The sequence below is a fragment of the Cyanistes caeruleus genome, chromosome 39 (assembly GCF_971803275.1).
Source record: "Cyanistes caeruleus chromosome 39, bCyaCae1.hap1.1, whole genome shotgun sequence".
NCBI classification, from domain to species: Eukaryota; Metazoa; Chordata; class Aves; order Passeriformes; family Paridae; genus Cyanistes; species Cyanistes caeruleus.
This window is the reverse complement of record NC_141740.1, coordinates 296,980-311,610: the sequence shown is the minus strand read 5'-3', so window position 1 is coordinate 311,610 and position 14,631 is coordinate 296,980. Positions and strand designations below refer to the sequence as shown.

Genomic DNA, 14,631 nt, shown 5'->3' with positions numbered 1-14,631 from the left:
GAGGTTTGAGGTGTTTTGGGGTCTGGGAGGTCCCTTGGCCTCACCCCCACCCTTAATTAGCTCCTCCCATCCTTAATTAACGAAGATCTTGATTGGTCAGTGGGGTTGAGGTGGTGGAAACATCTCAGGGGGGTTTTGGGGTGGGATTTTTTGGGGAGGTTTGAGGTGTTTTGGGGCCTGCGAGGTCACTCGGCCCCTCCCCCACCTTTAATTAGCTCCTCCCATCCTTAACTAATGGAGATCTTGATTGGTCAGTGGGGTTTGGGGTGGTGGAAACATCTCGGGGGGGTTTGGGGGTGGGATTTTTGGGGAGGTTTGAGGTGTTTTGGGGTCTAGGAGGTCCCTCAGCCTCACCCCCACCCTTAATTAGCTCCTCCCACTGTTAATTAACATAGATCTTGATTGGTCAGTGGGGTTGAGGTGGTGGAAACATCTCGAGGGGGTTTCTCAGGGTGGGATTTTTGGAGAGGTTTGAGGTGTTTTGGGGTCTGGGAGGTCTCTCAGCCCCTCCCCCACCCTTAATTAGCTCCTCCCATCCTTAATTAACGAGGTTCTTAATTGCCCCATGGAGTTTGGGGTGGTGGAAACATCTCGGGGGGGTTTCTCAGGGTGGGATTTTTGGGGAGGTTTGAGGTGTTTTGGGGTCTGCGAGGTCTCTCAGCCCCTCCCCCACCCCCCCACGCCCCCTCCCCTCCCCCAACCCTTAAAAAAAAACCACCCAGAGCCGAATTTCGGGAGTGGGGGAGGGGCGGGAGGGGGTGGGGGAGGGGCGATTCCCTTTATTGGCAATAAATAAGCGACGCCGGGGGGGGAGGGGCGGGGGGAGGGGCGGGGGGAGGGGTGGGGGGAGGGGCAGATTTCGGGGGGGGTGGGGGAGGGGTTTGGGGGGGCCCCACTGCAGGGGGCGACCCCCAAAGCCCCTCCCCCCCCCACCGGGTCCCTCCCCCTGGGGTGGGGGAGGGGCAATGAGGGAGGGGAGGGGGTGGGGGAGGGGCGGAATTGTCCTGGGGGTGGGGGGAGGGGCGGGTCCGACCCCTCCCCCGCGTCACTTCCGGTGCTTCCGGGTGGCCTCGTCCACTGCGGGGGGGGGGGGGGGGGGAGGGGACACGGAGGTGACGTCACGGTGATGTCATCGCGGTGACGTCATCGCGGGGGGGGGGGGCGCATCATTCCCCTCCCCCACCCCCACCCCCACCCCCACCCCCCGCCGCCTCCATCCCGCCCCTCCCCCACAACGGTGTCACCTGAGGGGGGGGGACGGGGGACGGTGACACGGTCAGGTGACCACAGGTGACAATCAGGGGACAGGTGACACGGTCAGGTGACACAAGTGACAATCAGGTGACATGGTCAGGTGACCACAGGTGACACGGTCAGGTGACCATGAGAGGAAAGTCAGGTGACACAGGTGACCATCAGGTGACCACAGGTGACAATAAGGGGACAGGTGACACGGTCAGGTGACCACGAGAGGAAAGTCAGGTGACACAGGTGACCATCAGGTGACCACAGGTGACCACAGGTGACAATGAGGGGACAGGTGACACGGTCAGGTGACCACAGGTGACCACAGGTGACACAGGTGACCATCAGGTGACAGTACAGGGACAGGTGACATGGTCAGGTGACCACAAGTGACCACAGGTGACCACAGGTGACACGGTCAGGTGACAGTGAGGGGAAAGTCAGGTGACACGGTCAGGTGACCACAGGTGATGATCAGGTGACACGATCAGGTGACCACAGGTGACCACAGGTGACCCTGAGATGACACAGGTGACACTCAGGGAACAGGTGACACACACAGGTGACACTCAGGTGACACTCAGGTGACAATGAGGTGACACTGGGGTGACAATGAGGTGACACAGGTGGTGACACACTCAGGTGACACTCAGGTGACAATGAGGTGACACAGGTGGTGACACACTCAGGTGACAATGAGGTGACACAGGTGACACTCAGGTGACACTGAGATGACACAGGTGACAATGAGGTGACACTGGGGTGACAATGAGGTGACAGTGAGGTGACACAGGTGGTGACACACTCAGGTGACACAGGTGACACACAGGTGACACACAGGTGACACTGGGGTGACAATGAGGTGACAATGAGGTGACACAGGTGGTGACACACTCAGGTGACACAGGTGACAATGAGGTGACACAGGAGGTGACACACTCAGGTGACACAGGAGGTGACACAGGAGGTGACACAGGAGGTGACACACTCAGGTGACACAGGAGGTGACACAGGAGGTGACACAGGTGGTGACACACTCAGGTGTCCCCTGGGTACCTGTGGGCGGTGCCGGGGCCGGGCGGGGTCACGCTGGGGATGAGAAGATGGAGATGAGAGGGGGGAGGGGACATGGACACGGTCAGGGGACAGCAGGGGACAGCAGGGGACAGGAGGTGACCATGGACCATGGAGGTGACCATGGAGGTGACCATGGAGGGGACCACGGAGGTGACCATGGAAAGGACATGGACATGGTCAGGGGACAGGAGGGGACAGGAGGGGACAGAGGTGACCAGGAGGTGACCACGGACCATGGAGGTGACCATGGAGGTGACCATGGAGGGGACATGGACACGGTCAGGGGACAGGAGGGGACAGGAGGTGACCATGGAGGTGACCAGGAGGTGACCATGGACCATGGAGGTGACCATGGAGGTGACCATGGAGGGGACATGGACACGGTCAGGGGACAGGAGGGGACAGGAGGTGACCATGGAGGTGACCAGGAGGTGACCATGGACCGTGGAGGTGACCATGCAGGTGACCATGGAGGGGACATGGACACGGTCAGGGGACAGGAGGGGACAGGAGGTGACCATGGAGGTGACCATGGAGGGGACATGGACATGGTCAGGGGACAGGAGGGGACAGGAGGGGACAGGAGGTGACCATGGACCATGGAGGTGACCATGGAGGTGACCATGGACCGTGGAGGTGACCATGGAGGGGACATGGACACGGTCAGGGGACAGGAGGGGACGGGAGGGGACAGAGGTGACCATGGAGGTGACCATGGAGGTGACCATGGAGGTGACCAGGAGATGGTCAGGGGGACAGGGGATGGACAGGAGATGACCAGGAGGTGACCACGGACCATGGAGGTGACCATGGAGATGACCATGGAGATGGACAGGGGATGGACAGGAGATGACCAGGAGCTGACCATGGACCATGGAGGTGACCAGGAGATGGTCAGGGGGACAGGAGGTGACCACAGAAGTGTCCAGGAGGTGACCATGGACCATGGAGGTGACCATGGAGATGGTCAAGGGGACAGGGGATGGACAGAGGTGACCATGGAGGTGACCATGGAGGTGACCATGGAGGTGACTATGGACAATGGAGATGACCAGGAAGTGACCATGGACCATGGAGCTGACCATGGAGGTGATCAAGGGGACAAGGGATGGACAGAGGTGACCATGGAGGTGACCAGGAGGTGACCATGGACCATGGAGCTGACCATGGAGATGGTCAAGGGGACAGGGGATGGACAGAGGTGACCACGGAGGTGACCAGGAGATGGTGGAGAGGACACAGGGACGGCCGCGGTCACCCGGACACCATGGAGGTGACCACAGAAGGTGGAGATGACCTCAAGGGGGGTCAGGAGAGGACAACCCGGGGGTCCGGCCCCACCCCTCACCCTCCAGGTAGTTCCTGGCGATGAACTTGAGGGCCTCGTCCAGCAGAATGACCGGGAAGGAGATCTTGATGACCATCAGCCAATGGGTCAGCGTCAGCGGCGTCAGCTTGAAGATCATCTGGGGACATCGTGGGACGCGGTTGGGACCTCCTCAAGGGCCACCACGGCCGCCCCCGTGGCCACCAGAACCCAGCTGTGGCCACCAGAACCCAGCTGTGGCCACCAGAACTCAGCTGTGGCCACCAGAACCCACCCGTGGTCATCAGAGTCCACTTGTGGTCATCAGAACCCACCCATGGCCACCAGAACCCAACTGTGGCCACCAGAACCCAACTGTGGTCATCAGAACCCACCCATGGCCACCAGAACCCAACTGTGGCCACCAGAATCCAGCTGTGGCCACCAGAACCCACCCGTGGTCATCAGAACCCAACGGTCACTCAGGCCAAGGTCAACGGGGTCGTGGTCGCCATCTTGGTGACCACCAACCCAATGACCACCACCCCCAAAGCCACCACCCCAAGGTCCCCGAGGCCACCAACCCAACATCTCCATGGCCACCAACCCAAGGTCTCCATGGCCACCACCCCAAGGTCCCCAAGGCCACCAACCCAATGACCACCACCCCCAAAGCCACCACCCCAAGGTCCCCAAGGCCACCAACCCAGTGACCACCAACCCAATATCTCCATGGCCACCATCCCCAGGACCACCAAGGCCACCAACCCCAAGGCCACTACCCCAAGGTCCCCAAGGTCACCAGCCCATGGCCACCACCCCAAGGTCTCCATGGCCACCACCCCAAGGTCCCCAAGGCCACCACCCCAAGGTCCCCAAGGCCACCACCCCAAGGTCCCCATGGCCACCACCCCAAGGTCTCCATGGCCACCACCCCAATGACCACCAACCCAACATCTCCAAAGCCACCATCCCAAGGTCCCCAAGGCCACCATCCCAAGGTCTCCATGGCCACCACCCCAAGGTCCCCAAGGCCACCACCCCAAGGTCCCCGTGGCCACCACCCGTGGTGTCCCCGGTGTCCCCTTACGGGCAGGGGGTCGATGTAGAGGATGACGAAGTGCAGGGACATGGACAGGCAGATGGAGCCCATCAGCCAGATGTTCACCCATGGTGGCATCCGGGCCAGGGACTGGTTCTCCGACAGGCTGGGGACACCAGGGGGACACCAGGAGGTCACCACAGGGTCACCAGGAGGTCACCAGGGTCACCAGGAGGTCACCGGGAGGTCATGGGGACATCAGGGGGACACCAGGAGGTCACCACAGGGTCACCAGGAGGTCACCATGGGGTCACCAGGGTCACCAGGAGGTCACCAGGGTCACCAGGGTCACCAGGAGGTCACTGGGAGGTCATGGGGACATCAGGGGGACACCAGGAGGTCACCACAGGGTCACCAGGAGGTCACCAGGAGGTCACCAGGGTCACCAGGAGGTCACCAGGAGGTCATGGGGACGTTGGGGATGTCATTGGGGTCACCAGGAGGTCATGGGGACATCATGGGGACACCAGGAGGTCACCACAGGGTCACCAGGGTCACCAGGAGGTCACCGGGAGGTCATGGGGATGTTGGGGATATCATTGGGGTCACCGGGAGGTCATGGGGACATCATGGGGACACCAGGAGGTCACCACAGGGTCACCAGGAGGTCACCAGGAGGTCATGGGGACATTGGGAACATTTCGATGGTCACCACAATGACCATGACCATGGTGACCATGACCATGATGACCACCATGACCATGACCATGGTGACCATGACCATGATGACCACCATGACCATGACCATGGTGACCACCATGACCAAGATGATCATGATGACCATGGTGGCCATGGTGACCATGATGACCATGACCAAGGTGACCACGACCATGACCATGGTGACCATGACCAAGGTGACCACCATGACCATGACCATGACCATGATGACCATGACCATGACCAAGGTGACCATGGTGACCATGATGACCATGACCAAGGTGACCATGGTGACCATGATGACCATGACCATGACAAAGGTGACCATGGTGACCATGACCAAGGTGACCACAATGACCATGATGACCATGACCATGATGACCATGACCAAGGTGACCACGATGACCATGACCATGACCAAGGTGACCACAATGACCATGATGACCATGACCAAGGTGACCACCATGACCATGACCATGACCATGGTGACCACGATGACCATGACCATGATGACCATGACCAAGGTGACCATGATGACCATGACCATGATGACCATGACCATGACCATGACCAAGGTGACCACGATGACCGTGATGACCATGACCATGATGACCATGACCAAGGTGACCATGGTGACCATGATGACCATGACCATGATGACCATGACCAAGGTGACCATGGTGACCATGACCATGACCATGACCATGCCCATGGTGACCATGTTCCTCACCTGTTGAGGGCGTTGCACATCTCGATGGTCACCAGCACCGACAGCGCCATCGTCATCGGCACCGGAGACTCGAAGATGTCACAGTCCAACCCCTCGAACTCCACGTTGTGCTCGGAGCACTGCATGAAATGGGTCTGGGGGGACACGGGGACATCCCGGGGTCACCAGGGCTTGGGGACATCCTGGGGACATCTCAGGAACATCTCAGGAACATCTCAGGAACATCCCGGGGCCATCAGAGCTCGGGGACACCTCAGGGACACCTCAGGGACATCTCAGGAACATCTCAGGAACATCTCAGGGACATCCCGGGGTCATCCCGGGGTCACCAGGGCTTGGGGACACCTCGGGAACATCTCAGGAACATCTCAGGAACATCTCAGGGGCACCTCGGGGACATCCCGGGGTCACCAGGGCTTGGGGACACCTCGGGAACATCTCAGGAACATCTCAGGAACATCTCAGGGGCACCTCGGGGACATCCCGGGGTCACCAGGGCTTGGGGACACCTCGGGAACATCTCAGGAACATCTCAGGAACATCTCAGGAACATCTCAGGGACATCCCGGGGACATCCTGGGGTCACCAGGGCTTGGGGACACCTCGGGAACATCTCAGGAACATCTCAGGAACATCTCAGGGGCACCTCGGGGACATCCCGGGGTCACCAGGGCTTGGGGACACCTCGGGAACATCTCAGGAACATCTCAGGAACATCCTGGGGTCATCAGAGCTTGGGGACACCTCGGGGACACCTCGGGGACACCTGGGGACACCTGAGGACACCTCGAGGACACTTTGGGACTCACCAGCTGGTGGTAGCTGACGTTGGGTCCATCCTCAGCGAAGAGGAACCACCAGGCGGCCGCTCCCACCGTGGCGGCCCCGACGTAACCTGGGAGGGGACAACCGGGTGGGTGGGGGGAGGGGGTTGGGGACAACCTGGGGACAACCTGGGGGTCTCCAAGGGGCCACCTTGGGGGGTCTCCAGGTGGTTTTGGGGGGTCTCCAGGTGGTTTTTAGGGTTCTTTGGCATCTCCAGGTGGTTTTATGGAGGTTCCTCAAGGAACCTTCTCCACAGGGATCTCCAGGTGGGTTTTTTTGGATCCCCAGATGCTTTTATGGAGGTTCCTCAAGGAACCTCCTCCACGAGGAGGCCTCAAAGTGATTTTTTGGTATCTCCAGGGGTTTTTTGGGTTCTTTGGGATCTCCAGGTGGTTTTTTGGTATCTCCAGGTGGTTTTTTGGGTTTTTTTTGGATCTCCAGGTGGTTTTTTGAAGGTTCCTCGAGGAACCTTCTCCACAGGGTCATCTCAGGGTGATTTTTTTTGATCTCCAGGTGGTTTTTTGGGTTCTTTGGGATCTCCAGGTGTTTTGTTGAAGGTTCCTCAAGGAACCTTCTCCACGGGGTCATCTCGGTGATTTTTTTTGATCTCCAGGTGGTTTTTTGGGATCTCCACATGGTTTTTTGTTATCTCCAGGTGGCTTTTTGGGTTTTTTTGATCTCCAGGTGTTTTTTTGGATTCTTTGGTATCTCCAGGTGTTTTTTTGAAGGTTCCTCAAGGAACCTTCTCCACGGGGTCATCTCAGGGTGACTTTTTGCTATCTCCAGGTGGTTTTTTGGGTTCTTTGGTATCTCCAGGTGGTTTTTTGGGTTCTTTGGTATCTCCAGGTGTTTTTTTGAAGGTTCCTCAAGGAACCTTCTCCACGGGGTCATCTCAGGGTGACTTTTTGCTGTCTCCAGGTGGTTTTTTGGGTTCTTTGGTATCTCCAGGTGGTTTTTTGGATTCTTTGGTATCTCCAGGTGGTTTTTTGAAGGTTCCTCAAGGAACCTTCTCCACGGGGTCATCTCAGGGTGACTTTTTGCTATCTCCAGGTGGTTTTTTGGGTTCTTTGGTATCTCCAGGTGTTTTTTTGGGTTCTTTGGTATCTCCAGGTGGTTTTTTGAAGGTTCCTCAAGGAACCTTCTCCACGGGGTCATCTCAGGGTGACTTTTTGCTATCTCCAGGTGGTTTTTTGGGCTCTCCAGATGCTTTCATGGAGGTTCCTCAAGGAACCTCCTCCACAATCACCCCCACCTACCCTCAGCTGCCCCTCAGGTGTCCCTCAGGTGACCTCCCAGGTGACCCCAGCCCCGTCTCACCACCGATGGCCAGGTAGCGGAAGAAGAGCCATCCGGAGATGAGCGGCTCCTTGGGGCTCCTGGGAGGTTTGTCCATGATGTCCAGGTCCGGGGGGTTGAAGCCCAGGGCGGTGGCCGGGAGACCATCGGTGACCAGGTTGACCCAGAGCAGCTGCACCGGGATCAGAGCCTCGGGCAGGCCCAGGGCGGCCGTCAGGAAAATGCTGGGGGAGGGGAGGAGGGGTCAGGGACTGGGAGGGGACTGGGACAAACTGGGAGGGACTGGGAGGGACTGGGAGGGACTGGGAGGGACTGGGAGGGACTGGGATGGACTGGGAGGGACTGGGAGGGACTGGGATGGACTGGTTTGGACTGGTTTGGACTGGGATGGACTGGGAGGGGTTAAAGGGGGACTGGGAGGGACTGGAATGGACTGGGACAAACTGGGATGGACTGGGAGGGGTTAAAGGGGGACTGGGATGGACTGGGATGGACTGGGACAAACTGGGATGAACTGGGAGGGACTGGGATGGACTGGGAGGGAACTGGGGTAAACTGGGATGGACTGGGATGGGTTAAATGGGAACTGGGATGGACTGGGACAAACTGGGAGGGACTGGGATGGACTGGGATGGACTGGGATGGACTGGGATGGACTGGGAGGGGTTAAAGGGGGACTGGGAGGGACTGGGATGGACTGGGACAAACTGGGAGGGACTGGGACAAACTGGGAGGGGATTTGGGGTCACTGGAATGGACTGGGACAAACTGGGATGGACTGGGAGGGATGAAATGGGAACTGGGAGGGACTGGGAGGGACTGGGACAAACTGGGATGGACTGGGAGGGACTGGGAGGGGTCACTGGGGTCACTGGGAGGGACTGGGAGGGACTGGGACAAACTGGGATGGACTGGGAGGGATGAAATGGGAACTGGGATGGACTGGGACAAACTGGGAGGGACTGGGATGGACTGGGATGGACTGGGAGGGACTGGGAATGGACTGGGATGGACTGGGATGGACTGGGATGGACTGGGATGGACTGGGATGGACTGGGAGGGACTGGGATTGAACTGGGATGTAACTGGTTTGGACTGGGATGGACTGGGATGGACTGGGATGGACTGGGACAAACTGGGATGGACTGGGATGGACTGGGAGGGACTGGGATGGACTGGGATGGACTGGGATGGAACTGGTTTGGACTGGTTTGGACTGGGATGAAAAGGGAGGGACTGGGATGGACTGGGACAAACTGGTTTGTACTGGAATGGACTGGGATGGACTGGGAGGGAACTGGGAGGGGATTTGGGGTCACTGGGATGGACTGGGACAAACTGGTTTGGACTGGGATGGACTGGGATGGACTGGGATGGACTGGTTTGGACTGGGATGGACTGGGATGGACTGGGAGGGACTGGGATGGACTGGGATGGACTGGGATGGACTGGGATGGACTGGGAGGGACTGGGAGGGACTGGGATGGACTGGGATGGACTGGGAGGGACTGGGAGGGACTGGGATGGACTGGGAGGGGACTGGGAGGGACTGGGATGGACTGGGAGGGGACTGGGAGGGACTGGGATGGACTGGGACAAACTGGTTTGGACTGGGATGAACTGGGAGAGGTTAAACGGGAACTGGGAGGGAACTGGGAGAGACCGGGAAGGGTTAAATGGGGACTGGTTTGGACTGGGATGGAACTGGGATAAACCGGGATGGGAACTGGGAGGGAACTGGGATGGGTTAAATGGGAACTGGGATGGACTGGGACAAACTGGGAGGGGTTAAACAGGGACTGGGATGGACTGGGAGGGGTTAAAGGGGGACTGGAATGGAACTGGTTTGGACTGGGACAAACTGGTTTGGACTGGGATGAACTGGGATGGGTTAAACGGGAACTGGGATGGACTGGGATGGACTGGGAGGGGATTTGGGGTCACTGGGATGAACTGGTTTGGACTGGGATGAACTGGGAGAGGTTAAATGGGAACTGGGAGGGACTGGGATAAACTGGGAGAGACCAGGAAGGGTTAAATGGGGACTGGGATGGAACTGGTTTGGACTGGGATGGACTGGGACAAACTGGGAGGGGTTAAACGGGGACTGGGATGAACTGGGATGGACTGGGAGGGGTTAAAGGGGGACTGGGATGGACTGGGACAAACTGGGACAAACTGGTTTGGACTGGTTTGGACTGGGATGGACTGGGATGAACTGGGATGGGAACTGGGATGGACTGGGATGGACTGGGACAAACTGGGACAAACTGGGATGGAACTGGGATGGACTGGGAGGGGTTAAAAGGGGACTGGTTTGGACTGGGACAAACTGGGATAAACTGGGATGGACTGGGATGGACTGGAATGGACTGGGATAAACTGGGATGGAACCGGGATGGGAACTGGGACAAACTGGTTTAAACTGGTTTAAACCGGGCCAGAACAGAGCCCCAACTCAGCAGCTCCAAGAAGAAGAAGAAGAAGAAAAAAATCCATCGAGGACACTCCACCAAACTGGTCCAAACTGGTCCAAACCGGTCCAGACCGGTCCAAACTGGTTTAAACTGGTCCAAACTGGGCGCTCACCAGACCACCTCGCCCACGTTGGAGGAGATGAGGTAACGGATGAACTGCTTCATGTTGTTGTAGATGGCCCTGCCCTCCTCCACCGCCGCCACGATGGTGGAGAAGTTGTCGTCGGCCAGGACCATCTCCGAGGCCGTCTTGGCCACCGCGGTTCCCGAGCCCATGGCGATGCCGATCTCCGCCTTCTTCAGGGCCGGAGCGTCGTTGACGCCGTCGCCGGTCTGAGGGGACATCGAGAAGTTCTCGGGGTTGGTGGTGGGACTTCAAAAGTTGTGTTGGAAGGGTCAGAAATGGGGTTTATTTGGTGGTGGGACTCCATAGCTACGTTAAAAGTTGGTGGAAACTCAAAAGCCACGTTTGGAACCATCAGAAATGGGGTTTATTTGGTGGTGGGACTCCATAACTACGTTAAAAAGTGGTGGAAACTCAAAAACCACGTTTGGAAGGGTCAGAAATGGGGTTTATTTGGTGGTGGGACTCCATAACTACGTTAAAAGTTGGTGGTGGAACCTCAAAGTGATGTGGAATTGGTGGTGGGACTCCGTAACTACGTTAGGAGGTGGTGGAAACTCAAAAACCACGTTTGGAAGAATCAGAAATGGAGTTAACTTGGTGGTGGAACTCCAAAACCAGGTCCACCAAGATCTTTTGACCCTCAAACCTACTCAAACCCATGGTGGACCTCCAAAACCACCTCCACCAACCCCCATACCCCCATAACTTCATGGTGGACCTCCAAAACCACCTCCACCAACCCCCAAACCCACTCAAACCCATGGTAGACCTCCAAAACCACCTCCACCAACCCCCAAACCCACTCAAACCCATGGTAGACTTCCAAAACCACCTCCACCAACCCCCAAACCCACTCAAACCCATGGTAGACTTCCAAAACCACCTCCACCAACCCCCAAACCCACTCAAACCCATGGTAGACTTCCAAAACCACCTCCACCAACCCCCAAACCCTCTCAAACCTATGGTGGACTTCCAAAACCACATCAACCAAGATCTTCTGAACCCCAAACCCCCATAAACCCATGGTGGACCTCCAAAACCACCTCCACCAACCCCCAAACCCCCATAACTTCATGGTGGACCTCCAAAACCACCTCCACCAACCCCCAAACCCTCTCAAACCCATGGTGGACCTCCAAAACCACCTCCACCAACCCCCAAACCCTCTCAAACCCATGGTAGACCTCCAAAACCACCTCCACCAACCCCCAAACCCTCTCAAACCTATGGTGGACTTCCAAAACCACATCAACCAAGATCTTCTGAACCCCAAACCCCCATAAACCCATGGTGGACCTCCAAAACCACCTCCACCAACCCCCAAACCCCCATAACTTCATGGTGGACCTCCAAAACCACCTCCACCAACCCCCAAACCCACTCAAACCCATGGTAGACCTCCAAAACCACCTCCACCAACCCCCAAACCCACTCAAACCCATGGTAGACCTCCAAAACCACATCCACCAACCCCCAAACCCTCTCAAACCCATGGTGGACCTCCAAAACCACCTCCATCTCCTCACCATGGCCGTAATCTCATCGAAGGACTGCAGGAACTCCACGATCTTGGACTTGTGGGTGGGCTCCACCCGGGCGAAGCAGCAGGCCCTGCGACAAGCTTCTCGCTGCTCGGACAACGGGAGGTCATCGAACTCGCGGCCGGTGTAGGCGCGACCGGAGACCTCCTCGTCCTCGCCGAAGATGCCGATGCGGCGGCAGATGGCGATGGCCGTGCCCTTGTTGTCCCCCGTGATCATGATGACGCGGATGCCGGCGTCGCGGCACAGGCGGATGGAGCCCATGACCTCTTTGCGTGGTGGGTCCAACATCCCCACGCAGCCCACGAAGGTCAGGTCGGTCTGGTGGTGGTGGTGGTGGGAAAGGTTGGAGGTTTGGTGGTCACGGAGGACCAGGAACCTCCATGAGATGGGGTTTGGTGGTCGTGGAGGACCAGGAACCTCCATGAGATGGGGTTTGGAGGTCACAGAAGATCTGGAACCTCCATGAAATGGGGTTTGGTGGTCGTGGAGGACCAGGAACCTCCATGAAATGGGGTTTGGAGATGGTGGTGGACCAGGAACCTCCATGAGATGGGGTTTGGAGGTCATGGAGAACCAGGAACCTCCATGAAATGGGGTTTGGAGATGGTGGTGGTGGATCAGGAACCTCCATGAGATGGGGTTTGGAGGTCACAGAAGATCTGGAACCTCCATGAAATGGGGTTTGGAGATGGTGGTGGGCCAGGAACCTCCATGAAATGGGGTCTGGAGGTCACAGAGGACCAGGAACCTCCATGAGATGGGGTTTGGAGGTCATGGTGGACCAGGAACCTCCATGAGATGGGGTTTGGAGGTCATGGAGGACCAGGAACCTCCATGAGATGGGGTTTGGAGGTCATGGAGGACCAGGAACCTCCATGAGATGGGGTTTGGAGGTCATGGGCTCCAAAAATTGAGGTTTGGAGGTCATGGTAGACCAGGAACCTCCATGAAATGGGGTTTGGAGGTCATGGAGAACCAGGAACCTCCATGAGATGGGGTTTGGTGGTCGTGGAGGACCAGGAACCTCCATGAGATGGGGTTTGGAGGTCATGGGCTCCAAAAATTGAGGTTTGGAGGTCATGGTGGACCAGGAACCTCCATGAGATGGGGTTTGGAGGTCATGGAGAACCAGGAACCTCCATGAGATGGGGTTTGGAGGTCACAGAAGATCTGGAACCTCCAAAAATTGAGGTTTGGAGGTCGTGGTGGACCAGGAACCTCCAAGAATTGAGGTTTGGAGATGGTGGTGGACCAGAAACCCAAAAATTTGGAGGTTTGGAGGTCACAGAGGACCAGGAACCCCTTTCAAAAATCCCAAACCCTCAAAACGAAGTCCCACCACCCAAACCTGAGGTCCCACCACCCAAAATGAGGTCCCACCACCCAAAATTGAGGTCCCACCACCCAAAATGAGGTCCCACCACCCAAAATTAAGGTCCCACCACCCACAGTGAGGTCCCACCACCTCCAGTGACCTCCCACCACCCCCAATGAGGTCCCACCACCCAAAAATGACCTCCCACCACCCAACCCCACCCCAGGACCACCTCGTGACCCACCCACCTCATACTCGGAGAACTTGGAGGAGTCCTCCAGGACCATGTCCTCCTTCTTGGGTGGGGTGTCCCTGGTGGCCAAGGCCAGGCAGCGCAAGGTGTCCCTGCCCGTCCCCCACTCCTTGATGACGCTCTGGATCTTCTCCTTGACCGCCGGGGTCAGAGGAACCCTGGTGGTCCCCACGCGGACGTAGTTGCAGCGGTCGATGACGCCCTCGGGGGCACCCTGGGGTGGACACGAGGGGGTGGAGAAGTTGGGGACAACTTGGTGGGGTGGTGGGAACCAGATTTGAGAAGGTTTGAGGTGGTGGGAACCAAATTTGGGGTGGTGGGAACCAACTTCGAGAAGGTTTGGGGTGGTGGAACCCAGGTTTGAGAAGGTCTGGGGTGGTGGGAACCAAATTTGGGGTGGTGGAACCCAGGTTTGAGAAGGTTTAGGGTGGTGGAACCAACTTTGAGAAGGTCTGGGGTGGTGGGACCCAACTTTGAGAAGGTCTGGGGTGGTGGGACCTGGGTTTTAGAAGGTCTGGGGTGGTGGGAACCAAATTTGGGGTGGTGGGAACCAGGTTTGAGAAGGTCTGGGGTGGTCGGAACCAACTTTGAGAAGGTTTGGGGTGGTGGAACCCAGGTTTGAGAAGGTCTGGGGTGGTGGGACCTGGGTTTGAGAAGGTCTGGGGTGGTGGGAA

General features: G+C 57.7%; 1 protein-coding gene across 1 annotated transcript in view; it reads right to left on the bottom strand.

Annotated features, from left to right (window-relative positions):
• Window positions 1-547: 547 nt before the first annotated feature.
• ATP2A1 (ATPase sarcoplasmic/endoplasmic reticulum Ca2+ transporting 1) overlaps window positions 548-14,631 on the bottom strand; it is a 38,154-nt gene continuing 24,070 nt past the window's right edge. Inside the window, exons 14-23 of the mRNA XM_086872150.1 lie at window positions 13,953-14,171; window positions 12,372-12,707; window positions 10,828-11,048; window positions 8,260-8,462; window positions 6,927-7,012; window positions 6,118-6,251; window positions 4,719-4,836; window positions 3,671-3,788; window positions 2,302-2,334; window positions 548-1,077 (exon numbers count right to left, since the gene is read on the bottom strand). Of these exons, the coding sequence (XP_086728276.1) occupies window positions 2,330-2,334; window positions 3,671-3,788; window positions 4,719-4,836; window positions 6,118-6,251; window positions 6,927-7,012; window positions 8,260-8,462; window positions 10,828-11,048; window positions 12,372-12,707; window positions 13,953-14,171 (1,440 nt within the window). The 3' untranslated portion in view covers window positions 548-1,077; window positions 2,302-2,329. The remainder of the gene's footprint in view (window positions 1,078-2,301; window positions 2,335-3,670; window positions 3,789-4,718; window positions 4,837-6,117; window positions 6,252-6,926; window positions 7,013-8,259; window positions 8,463-10,827; window positions 11,049-12,371; window positions 12,708-13,952; window positions 14,172-14,631) is intronic.